At 36.2% G+C, this 18,007-nt stretch overlaps 1 protein-coding gene across 2 annotated transcripts; it reads left to right on the top strand.

Annotated features, from left to right (window-relative positions):
* The first annotated feature begins 208 nt into the window (after nt 1-208).
* On the top strand, nt 209-7,297 carry LOC107826816 (protein indeterminate-domain 4, chloroplastic). 2 transcript variants are annotated; one of them, XM_075226885.1, is made up of 6 exons: nt 209-489; nt 595-783; nt 1,454-1,853; nt 4,604-5,313; nt 6,062-6,385; nt 7,094-7,297. In XM_075226885.1, the coding sequence occupies exons 3-5, from the start codon at nt 1,495-1,497 to the stop codon at nt 6,325-6,327; spliced, it is 1,335 nt and encodes a 444-aa protein (XP_075082986.1). In that variant the 5' UTR covers nt 209-489; nt 595-783; nt 1,454-1,494; the 3' UTR covers nt 6,328-6,385; nt 7,094-7,297. The 2 variants fall into 2 exon arrangements, with proteins under 2 accessions (XP_075082986.1, XP_016509335.1); XM_016653849.2 differs by having other exon boundaries at nt 595-779.
* Nucleotides 7,298-18,007: the final 10,710 nt, after the last annotated feature.

Genomic DNA, 18,007 nt, shown 5'->3' on the forward strand with positions numbered 1-18,007 from the left:
TTAGTGTGGAATGCTAGCTATGCAGAAATAGTAATTGGGCTGTCTAATTCTAGTATAAGGAGTCCTACTTAAGCCAATTGTTGCAGATAGTACAAGTAATATAATGTATGTTCTTTCCCTTTTAATAGGTTCTTTTTTTATTTTTTCATTTTAGCATTTTAATTAGTGATATAAAAGTATAAAATAGAGATATATAATGAACAAGACTGGAAAATATTAGAGAGAAAAATAAATAAATAAATAAATAATGGTATGGAACTATGGATATGTGTTTGTGCATATGCATGACACCTAAAACACATAGAAAAACCTCATAACATCCTTTTTGAGAATTTCATTTATAGAAAAGGATTACAGAAGAAAGAGAAAAAAACATCAAACAGCTAATGATGGAATGATTCTCTTCCTCTTACTAAGCCACTCTCTTTTTTATGTTAGCTCAAATTCATTAGCAGCAAAGAGTTTCTGGAGGCTCTATATATAGATAAGGTTTGTAAGTGAAGCTTATTGAATTGAATTCTTTTCCTTTTTCCTTCTCGTTTTCTTTCGTCATTTAGTCCTTTCTAGACATCCGATAAAATTGAAACGATACAGGGCCGCCGAAGAATATTAGAACAAAACAAGAAGAGAAGAGGGAAATCAAGAAAAGATGAATATTCAACAGGAAGTTCTCCTTCAAAAGCAGCAATATTCTTTAGCTCCATCTTCATCTATGGTTCAAACTCAAGCTCAAGCTGCACCAACAAAGAAGAGAAGAAATCAACCTGGCACTACACCATGCAAGTATCTAATTGTTTTTTTTTTTAAATTAAAGAGAATTAATTCTTGAACCAAAAGAACACAAGTAGAGAGGACTAAATTCTTCTCTCTTTTTTCTTCTTTTTAATATATACAAAAATAAAAAATAAAAGTTAATTTACAGCTGAAATTCAAGTTTACCTTCTAAAAATATGAGGAAACCCTAATTTGATAGGTCCTGAATTTAGTGCAACAAAAACCATCCTACCTGCTAATGGATTATAAAGGCTAGAATTGACCAAAAATCCGAACCATTTGACAAATTTCTTCATATATAATTTATTCATTAACGTTGAGGATGGTTAAAACCAACCAGAAACGCAAATTCCGCAACAAAAAAACACCTATCTCTCTTCATTTTCATATGATATATATCCCCTCTATAATCTTTGTAAATTTCCACCATATATAGATGATGAATTAAAATTATTATAATTTGTCATTATCATGTTGTGACTATGCTTTTCCTGAATCGAGGGTGTTATTAGAAATAACTTCTCTATCTTCACAGGTGTGAGTACGATCTGCGTATACATTACCCTCCTCCGACCCAACTTGTGGGATTTAACTGGGTTTATTGTTGTATAATTTGTCATTATCAAGAAAAAAAATTTAACTTTTTTTATTTTATTTTGGGTGATGAAAACATGAGCAGATCCAGATGCAGAAGTGATAGCTTTATCACCAAAGACACTAATGGCAACAAACAGATTCTTATGTGAGGTATGCAACAAAGGATTCCAAAGGGAACAAAACTTACAACTACACAGAAGAGGACACAATTTGCCTTGGAAACTAAAACAGAAGAATACAAAAGAAGTAGTAAAACGCAAGGTCTATCTTTGTCCTGAAATCACATGTGTACACCATGAAACTTCCAGAGCATTAGGTGATCTCACTGGGATTAAAAAACATTACTTCAGAAAACATGGTGAGAAGAAATTCAAGTGTGAGAAATGTTCCAAGAAATATGCAGTTCAGTCTGATTGGAAAGCTCATACAAAAACTTGTGGCACTCGTGAATATAAATGTGATTGTGGCACTATTTTCTCAAGGTTTGTACACATTCAACTAGCTTAGTTACTATCTATCTTCTTCTTCTACTTCTTCTTCTTCTTCTTTTTTTCTCTTAGTTGCAAAAAATTATCCAAAAAATCATTTACTCCCCCGTTTCTATTTAAGTGTCTTCGTTTGATTACGCACGGAGTTAATTAGAAAATTAAGAAAGACTTTTGAATCTTGTTGTCTTAAACTAAAAATGTATACAACCAAACTTTTTTATAACATCCTCATTTGTTCCGATACTTTTTGGCTGTTATAATAAAGTTCTGTTATAGAGGATATATATTAACATAACATAAAAATTGATTTCGAGAAAAACTAATTAGCTTTATAGTAAATGACTGTTATATAGAGATGTTGTTATAGAAAGATCTGATTGTATAATATATCAAAGTGCCCTTTGAATCTTGTAACCTTAATCATGCCATGTAGAATGTTGAATTTAAAGAGTTACCAAATACAGGTATGGACATTCTGTTTTAAACATACTAAAAAAGAAAGGTAAACATCTTAAATTGAAACGGAGACTTCATCATTATTGATTTTTAGCGGCAACGCCTATAACGAATGAGTTATTGACTTTTAGGGACTAGAATCAGTATTTTAGGAACCATTTTTTCTTACGCTAATAGCCACTCTTATATAGTAGTATATATATTTTTCTTGCAGTGCCCATTGCTATGAGTTGTGTTTGCATCCCAGATCGATTGATTAATCAATTTTGTTGGTTTTTTATTTGATTTATCATCACAAATTTTACTATAACTTCACGATTGTCTAGTTGTTAGTGATGATGCTATTTGAATACTGATAAATGCTTGGCATCTTCTTTGGTTTTAGGGCTAGTTTTAGATTTTCCAGGGAGGAAAGAGAGGGAAAATTAAAGAAAAAAGTTGTCTCCAGTTTTTCTACAGTTACAGATTCTCCTTTTGAACTCTTTTTTCACCTTTCTCTTATCTTCTTTCGTTTTGTTTGGTCTTCGTTCTTTGTTTTGTTCTCTGGTAGGTTTTTTGTTTTTGGATCTTTACTGGTACAGACAATGTGTACACGTGAAATTGTCACTGTGAAACACCATATGGTCATATATATAATTAAGTTGTAAAAACAAAGAATTAATTACTCCCTCCGTTCACTTTTAGAAGTGTACTTTTGATTTTGCACTCCCTTTAAAAAATAATGAAGTATGTATTTTATAATTTCTCATAATAATGATAGCATTTCCAAAAATTTTGAGAAATGATTTAGGAAATAAGTAGTTAATGATAAGGGTAAAATAGAAAAAAAAGATTATGTTTTTTTTGAATTAGTATAATGAACAAGTAAAAGTGAAAATATATTTTTAGTATAGTGAAATAGTAAAAATGAACGGAGAGAGTATATATCTACAACTAAACATGAAACAAATTATACTTTCAAATTTTATATGGAAATATACTCTTATTCCGTTAATCAAACGATCCTTAAGAGTATCTCCTAGGAAAAGTCGTCCTTTTCCGTTAATTCTACCTTTTCAACTTATTCACGTGTTGCTATGCCATGCAAAACTGGTAATCCTTGTCAGGTTTGTTCCCTTCTGGGTTGGCTAGATGTTAGCAGTCATGATAATGTTTTAGACCACTCGAATTCAGAATCTAGATTGGATGAGTTTATATATATATATAAAATATAATTAGAGTAAAAAAATGAGTTCAGTCGAATTCATATAACGTGATTGTTTGTATCGATGTTCCTGCATTGTATGGAAATTCAGTGTCCATATCTGTAGTTGAATATGGTTTCTTCACTTTAATTTAATGGACTTTTTTTGACCGGCTATTTCATTTACTGAATATCATGTTCAGGCATTTGTATCACTTCTTTGAGTATTGATAATGTCTTTTATTGATAATGAAAGTTCACTCATTATTCATTATCCAGTTTCGGCAACTTATTCTCTGACCATCCTTGATTATGTTTCTGTCACTTTTGGCAATTATATTCCTCATCTTCTTTTCCGTTTTTAATAAAAAAAAAATTCTTCTCTTCCTCATATATAGAATTTTTACATATATTCTGATTTACAATATCTTTCTCCTTGGTCAAATTGACCAGTTTCGTCATTTTTAGAATGGGACCACTCTTTAAACTTGAGCCCACTTTCAAGTCAATTTCCATGACGAGTTTCAGTAAATTCAATGTATGGTAAAAGTGAAGTTTTTACTTAGACTAGCTAAAGACATTCTTGTATTATTTGCTATAGGTTCTACAATTTGTTTTAGTTATTCTACGAGAGAGAATGACAGGTTATATGTGACAATCTCATTAAAAACACATGATTGTCATTGTCATTAATTAGTATAATTTGAACTTAACTTAATTTATATATACTGACAGTTTTAAAAAATTACACTATTACTATTGATTTTTTAAATTGTCTTATATTTCAAGTTACTACTCTCACTTGTTATACTTCAATTAACATTACTTGTAATTACGAATTATCTCATAGTGTACAAATGTTTTCTACGTGCTAGTTTATAGAAGTTAAACTGCAATCAGATTTAACAAGGGTGCTTTGAATTTTTCCAGTCTTTATGTTTTGGTCGTTTCAATTTCAGCTACGAACTTCATCTAATTTGTCTCTAATTTTTTATTTTGCTTCTCTTTAGCCTTTACTTTACGTATTATTTTCTAATTGAAAGAGTTCTTAATTATATTATGGTTTCTCTATTAATTGGTTGTATCTCATTTGTGTTTTACACAGGCGTGACAGTTTCATCACACACAGAGCTTTTTGTGATGCCTTGGCTCAGGAAACTGCAAGAAATCCAGTACCAAATTTTAGCACAATTGGCAGCCATTTATATGGAAGTAATAGCAACATAAATTTAGGCAACTTCTCCAAAATGCAGAATTCCACAATTTCTGATCAAAAATTGAGTTTGGGCAATACTAATCACAACCTCATTGGTACATCCAATATTGGCTCAAGTACTAGTAATTCCTTTTTCTTTCAAGAATCCAATCAAGATTATGCCAACATTAAACCAATCCATAGCCTAATGCAACTCCCAAATTTTCACAACAACAATATGTTTAACCTCAACTTTTTCCAGAATAATGATGGCAATATCAATTTGCCCAGTGGAATTTTGGGTGATCAAAATATTAGTTGTTCAATCCCTTCTCTCTATGGTTCACAAGTTCAGAACCATAATCTTAATAATACTACTTCTTCAGTTGCACCAATGTCAGCCACTGCACTTCTTCAAAAGGCAGCTCAAATTGGATCTACTACAAGTAATATTAGCACTACTGCCTCATTGCTGAAAGCCTTTGGAAATAGTACTAATGGTGGTAATTCATCCTCTAGTGGCACAAAATCTGATCATCAAGCTGTCAACTTTGGCGACATTTTCAGTGACCATAGTGAGAACCACTTGCCTGAAATCAATGGCGAAGCCGGGAATTTCGGTAAGGATGTCCAATCTTTAATACGGATCTTTACACAAATAGCTTATCAAATTCACTATTTACTTTTTCGAATCGGTATACATATATTATACACTGATTATACCTATATGACCATAGTGGGAACCACTTGCGTGAAATCAATGGCGAAGCCAAGAATTTCGGTAAGGATGTCCAATATAGGGATCTTTACACAAATAGCCAATCGTATTCACTATTTACTTTTTTGAGTCTGTATACATAAATTATACAGTGATTATACCAGGTTATGCACATATTAACAACTGGCTATTTTTTCGGTAAGGATATCTAATAGGAGTCTTTACAAAAATAGCCGATCGAATTCACTATTTACTTTTTCGAGTCTGTATGCATAAATTATACATTTATTATACATGTTTATACACATATTAACAGCTTGCTATTTTTTGGGTAAGGCTATCTAATACTATATAATAAGGGGTCTTTACAAAAATAGCGACCGAATTCACTATTTACTTTTTCGAGTCGGTATATATAAATTATACAATGATTATACCTGGTTATACACACGTTAACACATATTAATATGAATTATACATATATTATACATCTGTCGAATATTTTTTATTTAAATGATTAGGCCAGTGACTATTTAGGTTAATTCTTCTATTTACATATAAGAAGTAATATTTGAAACTATTACATATATAGTATGTACACAATAAAATTTTCTGCTAAGGATGTTCGACTGACTACCCTTTGTACGTAGGTCCGACCGGTGACATTGTGAATGTTTTCAATGCTTATGGACATGACCAAAATGACTATGGAGGAGGATACAACAAAGCAACCAAGTTGAACTTTGAGCAGCAACAGCACCAATTACCACTACAGAAGAAACAGTTAACTAGAGATTTCCTTGGAGTTGGAGAGATAGTAAGAAGAAGTATGAGTGGGGGATTTAGTAGCCAAAGAGAGCAACAGCAACAACAGCAAAGCAAGCAGGGTTTTGCAAGTGCTGGAAATTTTCAGTGACTTTCAAGAAAAGGTGAAAAGTTCAAGGACGACAAAAGGAAAGCACAAAAAAGTACAGGTAAAAGTTAGTACTATTAGGTTATTCCAAGAATGTCTCACTCTATATAAGGTGAACCAAGTGCTCTGCTAATTAATTAGTAAGGTTTAATTCTGCTTCAGCAATAATTTGGTTTATATCCTTGCTTATTCTAGGGAAAATTTTCTGTCTCTTTGACCGTTATTATTCAAATGTTTTTAAAATATTTTGAATTATTAATTATTATAACATGTTTTTATATAGTTTATAAATATATAAATTTTACTAAAAAACTTAAAGATTCTATGAGGGAGTATTAAATATACCTTTGTGTCTGTGTGTTTGTATGTGCATCCTTTCATTTCTGTTGACTCTTAAGGGGTCGTTTGCTATGCGGTATAAGGTGCGATAAGATAGGATAAAGTGTGGTATTAGATTTATACTATGTTCGGTTGAATACTAGAGTTATACTATGTTCGGTTGATGGTATAAATTTTGTCCCGGGATAAATTTATACCGTCAACCAAACATAATATAAACTTAATCCTAGACTTAAGAGTAGTATAAACTTAGTCCTTAATTCTCCCATCAAACTTGGTATTATTTTATCCATCTCTAAGGGTAGCATAATATTCTTGCTTGTGAATGTTTTGTTTAATTTATTTTTCTTCTATGTTATTCTCCATAATAATTTCCCCCCATGCATAAAAGGACATCTTTATTGATTTAATACGATGGTTTAATTTGCAGGGTATCTTAGTCTGAAAGGAGAATTTTTTAACTGATGAAGCAGATAGCTGTAGTTTGAAGTCTTCTTCAAGATTTTAGCAGACAATATATTTAGAAAAACTTGTTTCTGGAGTTGTTGTTGTTCTTTTTTCCTTTTTGTCCTTTAATTGCTAAGGTTTTGTTTTTCATTTTGTTTATATATATAGTCCAACTCTATTTTATTTAGTCCTTTCATTTTAGTTTTCCAATTATTCAAGAAAGTAGGCCAAGGCACAAAAAATATAGTTTTATAAAAAAAGATAGACCTTATATATATTATCTCCATTCCTTGTATAAGCTTTGATAATATGATGCATATATTTTCCATCCTGACTCTAATTTTTTATATTTCTTATTTTGACGAGGAAAAGGAAAAGAAAAAGAAAAGTACATATATATTTTTGTACCAGAAAAGGACAGCTCATAATATATTTATATAATTGGGTTTTGGAATCCCACACTAAAAGATTAGACAAAAGAAGAACTAGAACTATATATAGGTATAGAAAGTTTGTAAAATTTGAAGGAAAGCATAAAAAGGTAAAAGATTATTATTTTTTAAAATAGTACTCCTATTTCTTAGACATGAAAAGTAATGAGAAAGTACAATTTTTATTTGCATCTAAATATTTCAGTCTCATTGTTTGTGTATGTATATTTCTTTCCTTTTGGATTAGTAAGTTATAGTGGAGTTTAAGTTATATACAATGTATAAAGAATATTTTGTGCTATTAGATTACGGAAAGGATATCTACAAACTATAGGTATCTACGTACTATAACGGGTAAAAATGATTTGATAATGTAAATTTTTTTTATAGGTATTGTATATAACTTATTCATCTAAAAACTGTCTTATTACGCTTCTCTTTCCCCAAAATCTTATTTTGATGATCAGATGCTACAACACAAATTTTCTTTTTGACATGCAATATGTTAACATCTACTCTTAGATTATTCTAAAAGCATGTCTCAATCAATTTATGATTTTATTGTGAATTTTCTGTGAAACGCGCCAAAGGTGAACTAGGTGCTCTGCTAAATAAGGTTTAGTTCTGCTGGAGTAATAATTTACTTTATATTCTTGCTGATTCTAGAGAAATTTTCATATGTTTCTAGTGATAAATTTAATATACTTAGTTATGGAGGTGTTTCCAAATGCGTTTTACAAGTGCCTTATTGAAAATTTATAAAATGAAGTGTGCAATAGAGTTATTTTAGAATCTCTATGTGAATACCTACATAATTATTCTTTTCTGCAAAATAGATAGGAAGAATTCATATGAGATTCAAATTAATTTTTAATTGAAGTGTAATTATTATTGTTGTTATTGTCCATCTACCTAAAACTATTCAGTTCTCTCCAGCGCATGTACCAAGTTGCGGGTGATGCAGGCTATACACACACATAGAATTGAGGCACTATATGCTTTTTTTTGCGGGTAAAAATTTACTTGCAGCCGGTGTTTAAATAAAATTATATTAATTTATGTCACGATCCGAAATTTCCACTTTCAAGACCGTGATGACGCCTAACATTTCACTCGCTAGGCAAGCCAATGTTAAAATAATTTTTACCATTTTAAAATAAATTAAATTAAACAGAAGTTCATTACTGAAATAAAGTGCGGAAGACCATAACAAACGAACCATCCAAATACATCCCCGAATCTGGTGTCATAAGTGCACGAACTTCTAAAATAATACAAACAAGGGTCTGAATAAAATAAAGTTGACTGAAAGAAAGCACACAACTAAAATAAAGTAGAAGGGGACTTCAGAACTATGAACGTCGTGCAGCTATACCTCAAGTCTCCACTAGTAGCTGAATCCGAGCACAATCTACAGTACGTCGCTGGGATGTCATGACCCAAATTTCATAATAGGACGTGAGGGCGCCCATCATCGACACTAGGTAAGCCAACAATGAACTAGCCATGTGATTTCTCTTTTTAATAAATTTCTAAGTAATTAAATTTTTTTTCCTTAATTTAAAAGAATTAAGAAAAACACAGATTTAAAATAAATAAAACGAAAGCAACTGAGTGCATTCATAACCATGAAATAAACCAAGAGCACAAGTCTATTAGTGTGTGCCAAGACCTGGTGTCACAAAAGTATGTGTTACTAGTAGAATATAGAAAAGATTACTACTCTACTATCTGAAATGAAATAGACAGAGCAATAACAAAAGAAAGACTCTGGCTACTGTAGAACGGCTCGGAAAGGCAGCTCACCGTGTAGTCTCGTACCAGGGGGTCAAGCGTGCGCGCCGGACTGATACCCAGATGCACATGCCTCACATCCTATACATTTGAGTGCAGAAGTGTAGCGTGAGTACATAAACAACATGTGCCCAGTAAGTATCCATTCTAACCTCGAAGAAGTAGTGACTAGGGGTCGACTTTGACACTTACTATGGGCTAACAATATTATGTCAGAATTATAACTAAACATGGATTACATGAATGATACTGAAAACTCAATAACAGGAAATTGTAAATAATCCTTTCACAACTACTAAGTCCCGAATTAATTTTCATCATTTAACAATTTATATCTCAAGACATTGAAGCAATATCAATTATAAATAGTTTCAAAGATTTAATATGCGCAAATTATGTCGAGGTCGTATGGCCCGATCCAATATAAGAATATTTAAACTGTGCATTGCCGATAGTCGAACGGCACGAACCATAGATGCATCTATCTGCTACCTTCGGCCCGCTCCATGAAAGAAAATACTTTAAAGAAACACAAAATTCTCAATAACAGTCAAGTGTCCCCTTCACGACTTCAAGTGAGTGAAATTTAATCTTTTACAATTCTTTTATACATTTTCAAAATGACTCAAGCAATTTAGTTAACAAGTAGAGTGCAAATATTTAAAGTATAGCATGATATGGGTCCTAGACTACCCGGACAATAGCATAATTAGTAGTTACGTACGGACTCTCATTACCTCGTGCATACGTAGCCCCCCACAAATAGGAGCGCATATTAATTAATTCACCTATGGGGTTAATTCCCTCTTACAAGGTTAGAAAAGAGACTTACCTCGTCTCAAAGCCTACGTTTTGGTCCAAGATTGTGCTCAAACCCCCAAATTCGGTGCCAAAATGACTCGAAACTAGTCAAATTTTATATAAAATAATCAATACATGTTCAAAAGTTCATATTCCAACTATTGAAGGGATTATACATGATTCATAAAATTCACCCTCGGATCCACGTGCTCGGATTCCGAAAATTTTCGAAGAAAGTTGTTACCCATAATCTCACGAACTTAAATATATGATTTGTACTAAATTCCATAATAAATTTCGTGGTTAAATCTAATTTTGTCAAAAACCTAGGTTTTCACCTAAATCCCAAAATTTTCACTAATTTACATGTTATAATCTACCCATAAACTATGTATTTAACTCACATTTAATAGGAATTACTTACCTCAATTAGTTGATGAAAATCCTTCTCTAACCAGCTCCAAAATCGCCCCCAAGAAGTGTAAGAAATGAGCAAAAATGCCCAAGTCTCGTATTAAATAAAGTGGTCTGCCTCAGCGATTTTCGCACCTGCGGTGCCTTGGCTGCATTTGCGGCATCACCTTCTACGGACCAAGGTCCGCTTCTGCGGAGGGGCCTGAGCTGACTAGGTTCGCTTCTATGAGCGGGAGATCGCTTTTGTGGCATGCTTGTCGCACCTGCGACCCCTTTACGCTTCTGCGATCGCCCTCTTCGCACCTACGCTTCCGTATGTGCGGTAACCTTGTCGCTTTTGCGAACACTTGGCAGCCTGGGCTGCGTCGCTTCTGCGATTCATGGCTCGCTTCTGCGAGCTCGCACCTACGGCTAACCCTCTGCAGGTGTGATTACACCAGAAACCTGGTGCTTCAGCTGTCCTTCCAAGTCCAAATTGGGTCTGTGCCAAGTCCGATTGACACCCGAGTCTCCCGGGGTCCCGCCCAAACATACCAACAAGTCTATAAACATAATACGAACTTGCTCGAACTCTCAAAACTCGTAAAACAACAACAAAACCAAGAATCACACCCCAAATTTTGCGTGTAAGTCTTAAATGACATTACAGAACTATTCTCGGTCTCGGAATTCCATTTGGACTTCGATATCACCAAAACCTACTTCAAACCAAGTTTAAAGAACTTCAAAAACCTTCAAAGAACCAACTTTCACTGTTAGGCATCGAAACGCTATTGGGTCATACTAAACCCCATCCGAACATACGCCCAAGTCTGAAATTATCATACGAACTTAATGAAACCGTCAAATCTCGATTCCGAGGTCGTTTACTTAAAACGTTGACCGAAGTCAAACTTAGCCTTTTAAGGCCAACTTAAGGAACCAAGTGTTCTGATTTCAACCCGAACCCTTCCAAATCCCGAACTAACCATCCCCGCAAGTTATAAAATAGTAAAATCACGTATGGGAAGTCTTATTTAGGGGAACGGGGTTCTAGAATAAGTGTGGATATCTGCTCTGCATGTCCTCCTCAGACTCCCAAGTCACCTCCTCGACTGGTCGGCCCCTCCACTGGACCTTTACCGCGAAAATCCTCTTGGATCTCAACAGGCAAACCTGCCTATCAACAATGGCAACTGGCTCCTCCTCATAACCCAGGATCTTATCTACCTGAATCGTGTTGAATTCTAACACATGTGACAAGTCGGCATGATACCTCCGGAGCATGGATACATGGAAAACCGGATGAACTCCTGATAGACTGGGTGGCAAAGCAAGCTCATAAGCAACCTTCCCAACTCGTCTCAACACCTCAAATGGGCCTATAAACCTTGGGCTCAACTTGCCTTTCTTCCCGAACATCATGATTCTCTTCGTCGGTGAAACCTTCAAGAGAACTTTCTCACCCACCATGAATGATAAATCACACGCCTTCTGATACGCGTAAATCTTCTGTCTGGACTGTGCTGTGCGAAGTCTCTCCTGAATCAACTTTATCTTTTCCAAGGCATCCTTCACCAAATCAGTACCATATAACTTAGCCTCACCGGGCTCAAACCACCTGATGGGAGAACGACATCGCCGACCATATAAAGCCTCAAACGGATCCATTTCGATGCTGGACTGATAAGTGTTGTTGTAAGAAAACTCGCCCAAGGGCAAGAATCGATCCCACTGCCCTCCAAAGTCAATCACACATGCTTTGAGCATGTCCTCCAAGGTCTGAACTGTCCGCTCCGACTGCCCGTCGGTCTGTGGATGAAATATTATGTTGAGCTTTACACGGGTCCCCAACTCACTCTGTACTACTCTCCAAAAATGCGAAGTAAACTGAGGGCCTCTATCTGATATGATGGAAACAGGCACACCATGCAACCGAACTATCTTCTGAATATAAATCTGGGCCAACCTCTCTGAAGTATACGTAGTCACAACTGGGATAAAGTGTGCCGACTTGGTCAATCTGTCAACAATGACCCAAACTGCATCGAACTTCTGCAAGGTTCGCGGCAACCCAACTACAAAATTAATAGTAATGCGCTCCCACTTCCACTCAGGTATAGTCATTTGCTGGAGTAGGCCACCTGACCTCTAGTGCTCATACTTAACCTGCGAACAATTTAGGCACCTAGCTACGTACTCAACTATGTCTTTCTTCATCTGCCGTCACCAAAAATGCTGCCTCAAGTCGCGATACATCTTTGTAGCACCTGGGTGAATGGAATATCGAGAAGTGTGCACCTCCTCTAGAATCCTCTCCCTCAAGCCACCGACATTAGGAACCCATAGATGACCCCGGAGTCGCAGAACACCATCCTCGCCGATAGAAACCTCCTTGGCACCACCCTATAGTATTGTCTCTCTGAGACCCATCAAGTGCAAATAATCAAATTGTTGGGCCTTAATTTGCTCCAATAGTGAAGACTGAGCAACGACACATGCAAGAACTCGGCTGGGCTCTGAAATATCCAACCTCACAAGTCTGTTAGCCAAGGACTGAATGTCCAAAGCTAGTGGTCTCTCCTCTACCGAAATGAATGCCAAGATACACATGCTCTCTGCATCTGAATAAGTGTGGATATCTGCTCTGCATGTCCTCTTCAGACTCCCAGGTCACCTCCTCGACTGGTTGGCCCCTCCACTGGACCTTTACCGCGGAAATCCTCTTGGAACTCAGCTGGTGAACCTACCTATCAACAATGGCAACTAGCTCCTCCTCATAACCCAGGCTCTCATCTAACTGAATTGTGTTGAAGTCTAACACATGTGACAAGTCGGCATGATACCTCCGGAGCATAGATACATGGAAAATCGGATGAATTCCCGATAGACTGGGTGGCAAAGCAAGCTCGTAAGCAACCTCCCCAACTCGTCTCAACACCTCAAATGGGCCTATAAACCTTGGGCTCAACTTGCCCTTCTTCCCGAACGTCATAATTCCCTTCATCGGTGAAACCTTCAAGAGAACTTTCTCACCCACAATGAATGATAAATCACACGCCTTCTAATCCACGTAACTCTTTTGTCTGGACTGTGCTGTGCGAAGTCGCTCCTGAATCAACTTTACCTTTTCCTAGGCATCCTTCACCAAATCAGTACCATATAACTTAGCCTCACCGAGCTCAAACCACCCAATGGAAGAACGACATCACTGACCATATAAAGCCTCAAATGTAGCCATCTCGATGTTGGACTGATAACTGTTGTTGTAAGAAAACTCGGCCAAGGGCAAGAATCGATCCCATTGCCCTCCAAAGTCAATCACACATGCTCTGAGCATGTCCTCCATGATCTAAATTGTCCGCTCCGACTGCCCATCGGTATATGGATGAAATGTTGAGTTGAGCTCTACACGGGTCCCCAACTCACTCTGTACTGCTCTCGGGTGTCAATCGGCTAGCCCTCCACATGTGCGATTACACTAGAAACCTGGTGCTTCAGCTATCCTTCCAAGTCCAAACTTGGTCCGTGCCAAGTCCGATTGACACCCGAGGACCTTCCCAAACATACCAACAAGTCTATAAACATAATACGGACTTGCTCAAACTCTCAAAATGCGTAAAACAATAACAAAACCAAGAATCACACCCCAAATTTGCGTGCAAGTCTTAAATGACATTACGGAACTATTCTCGGTCTCGGAATTCCATTTGAACCTTGATATCACCAAAACCTACTTCAAACCAAGTTTAAAGAACTTCAAAAACCTTCAAAGAACCAGCTTTCACTGTTAGGCATCGAAACGCTATTGGGTCATACTAAACCCCATCCGAACATACGCCCAAGTCTGAAATTATCATACGAACTTATGGGAACCGTCAAATCCCAATTCCGAGGTCGTTTACTCAAAACGTTGACCGAAGTCAAACTTAGCCTTTTAAGGCCAACTTAAGAAACCAAGTGTTCTGATTTCAACCCGAACCCTTCCAAATCCCGAACTAACCATCCCCGCAAGTCATAAAATAGTAAAAGCACGTATGGGAAGTCTTATTTAGGGGAACGGGGTTCTAGAAAGCAAAATGACCGGTCGGGTCGTTACATTCTCCACCTCTTAAACAAATATTCGTCCTCGAACGGGTATAGAATCATACGTGGGGCGCTGAATAAGTGTGGATATCTGCTCTGCATGTCCTCCTCGGACTCCCAAGTCGCCTCCTCGACTGGTTGGCCCCTCCACTGGACCTTTACCGTATAAATCCACTTGGATCTCAACTGGCAAACCTGCCTATCAACAATTGCAATTGGCTCCTCCTCATAACCCAGGCTCTCATCTAACTGAATCGTGCTGAAGTCTAACACATGTGACAAGTCGGCATGATACCTCCGGAGCATAGGTACATGGAAAACCGGATGAACTCCCGATATACTGGGTGGAAAAGCAAGCTCGTTCTGATACGAGTTCAACCATACAAAAATTATCGAATTCCGACATCGGATTGACCTTCAAAACTTCATTTTATATTTTTGGAAGATTTTATAAAAATCTAATTTTTCTTCCATAAATTCACGAATTCATGATGTAAATGAGTATGGAATCATGACATATAATCAATATATGATAAGGAACACTTACCCTAATGTTTTCCCGTGATAATCGCCCAAAATTGCCTTACCCGAGCTCAAAATCGTGAATAATGAAAAATGGGACGAAATTCCATTTCCAGAACTTAAGTTCTGCTGTCAAGGAATTTCTTCTTCGCGAACACGACATGACCCTCGTGTTCGAGAAGCACATTTTTTTGTAGCCCCAGATTTCCTCTTCGCGAACGCGAGGGCCGTCTTATGAATGCGATACCTTGCCAAAATTGGCCTTCGCGAATGTTGTCTCCCCTTCGCGAACGTGAAGCCTTATCGCCCAGTGCCTGGCTAGGCCTCACTCTTCTACGCGAATGTGAACAATGCCACGCGTTCGCGATGAACACTTCCCTTTACCCTTCGTGAACGCGATCCCCTCTTCGCGAACACGAAGAGTAAACTTCACCTGCCTCTAGTTCCTCTTCGTGAACGCGAGAGCTGTCTTGCGAACGCGAAGAAGGAAAACAGACAGTGCATCAAAAAAATTACAGCAAAGTTCCAAGTCTAAAATTCAACCTGTTAACCATCCAAAACTCACCCTAGGCCTCCGGGACCTCAACCAAATACACCAACAAGTCCTAAAACATCATACGAACTTAGTCTAAACCTCAAATCACATCAAATGATGCTAAAACCACGAATCATACCACAATTCAAGCTTAAGGAACTTAAGAATTTTCAACTTCTACATTCGATGTCGAAACCTACCAAATCAAGTCCGATTGACTTAAAAATTTGCACACAAGTCATAAATGACATAACGGACCTATTCAAATTTCCATAATCGGATTCTGATCCCGATATCAAAAATTTAACTCCCCGGTCAAACTTCCAAACTTGAATTTCTATTTTAGCCATTTCAAAGCCTAATTTTTAACTACGGACTTTCAACTAATTTTTCGGGCATTCTCCAAAGTCCAAAATCATCATACGGAGCTATTGGAATCATCATAACACCGATCCAGTCTGTTTTCTCAAAATGTTGACCGAAGTCAACTCGATTGAGTTTTAAAGCTCTATTTTACATTTTAATCAATTTTTCATATAAAAACCTTTTTCGAAAAACTATACAGACTGTGCACGCAAGTCGAGGATGATGAATAGTGATATTTGAGGTCTCAAAATACATAAATAATTTATTAAATTTAAAGATGACCTATCGGGTCATCACAATTTATTATGGTTAAATCATACAGTAAGTTGGAAATGTTATTCATTAACTGCTAGTATGATTTAATAATCGGAGTGTATGTAAAGACATATATCATATATATTATTGAATTGGTATAAACATCAGATGTAAGTAGTTTTTACCTTTACGTGTGGCCGTCTTTGTATGTGCATCGCCGTCAACTAATTTATATATCTTTTGATATATAGTTTTCTCGACTACCTATCTTTTGACTCATCTATAAGAATTATCATGATTTCCTCAGAATGAATGATTAAGAGTGTTAAGCGTTTGACTTTATTTTCTTAATATATTTGGTTTTTCCATCTCTTGAAAGAAAGGGTAACACATTTACCATAATTGAATTTTTCTTCTTGTAGAAGAAAATTATAAATCTCTCATATTTGGCTAGTCCTTTTTCTTGGAGGAAAAGGTTTAGACTTCTATAAATTGAGGATCCTTCCTTCCCATTGAGTAGCATCCACAATGTAGCCATATGGGGTTTGAGAATCTTGTTTAGGGGGAGAAATTTTCAGGACAAGTGTTAGAGTGCCACTTGTGTTTTCCTCTTTGTGAGGTTATTCTCTCGATATTTTGTACTCTCTTTAATATAGTGGATTGCTCATCTCTGTCGTGGACATAGATCAATTGACCGAACCACATTAAATATTTGTTTCTCTTTGGGTATGTTTCTCTTCTGTTGTTTGATTTATCGTCGTTCAAGTGTTGCTTTACTAGCTTCCGCATGACACCTGATTTGTTAGTCCTAACAAGTGGTATCAGAGCAAGGTTCAAGACAAGTTCATCTTGGCGGGTTTAGCTTTAGTCGCAACCTATTTGACGATAATCGTGATTTTTGTTTGAGAAATTTGACCGGAGTACTACTCACATTGAGACAAACTTTGTGGTGGGAGATTTGGAGATGCGGCCTAATAAAGGATATGTGAAGAAGGTGGATCAAATTTATTTTGTCAGAAAATTCAGGACAAGAGGGAGAATTGTCACCATATTTGGTTTTCCTATCTCTGGAAAGAAAGGGCTACATATTTACCATAATTGGAATTTCCTTCTTGTAAAAGGAAATTATAAATCTTCAATATTTGAATAGTCCCTTTTCTTGGAGAAAAAAGTTTGGACTTCTATAAATTGGGGATCCTTCCTTCTCCTTGAGTAGCATCCACAATGTATCCATATGAGGTTTGAGAGACTTGTTTAGGGGGGAAAGTTTTCCGGACAAGTGTTAGTGTGCCACTTGTGTTTTTCTCTTTGTGAGGTTGTTCTCTCGATATTTTGTACTCTCTTTTATATAGTGGATTGCTCATCTCCGTCGTGGACGTAGATCAAATCACCGAATCACATTAAATATTTGTGTCTTTTTTGGTATATTTCTCTTTTATTGTTTGATTTATCGTCGTTCAAGTGTTGCTTTACTAGCTTCCGCATGACACCTAATTTTTCAGTCCTAACATGTTGTTTCAAAGCAAGGTTCAAGACAGGTTCATCTTGGCGGGTTTAGTTCTAGCCGCAACCTATTTGACGGTAATCCTGATTTTTATTTGAGAAATTTGATCGGAGTGCTACTCACGTTGAGACATACTTTGTGGTAGAGATTTGGAGATGTGCGACTAGATGAAGGATATGTGAAGAAGGTGGATCAAATTTATTTTGTCAG

Source organism: Nicotiana tabacum, chromosome 12, assembly GCF_000715075.1.
Source record: "Nicotiana tabacum cultivar K326 chromosome 12, ASM71507v2, whole genome shotgun sequence".
NCBI classification, from domain to species: domain Eukaryota; kingdom Viridiplantae; phylum Streptophyta; class Magnoliopsida; order Solanales; family Solanaceae; genus Nicotiana; species Nicotiana tabacum.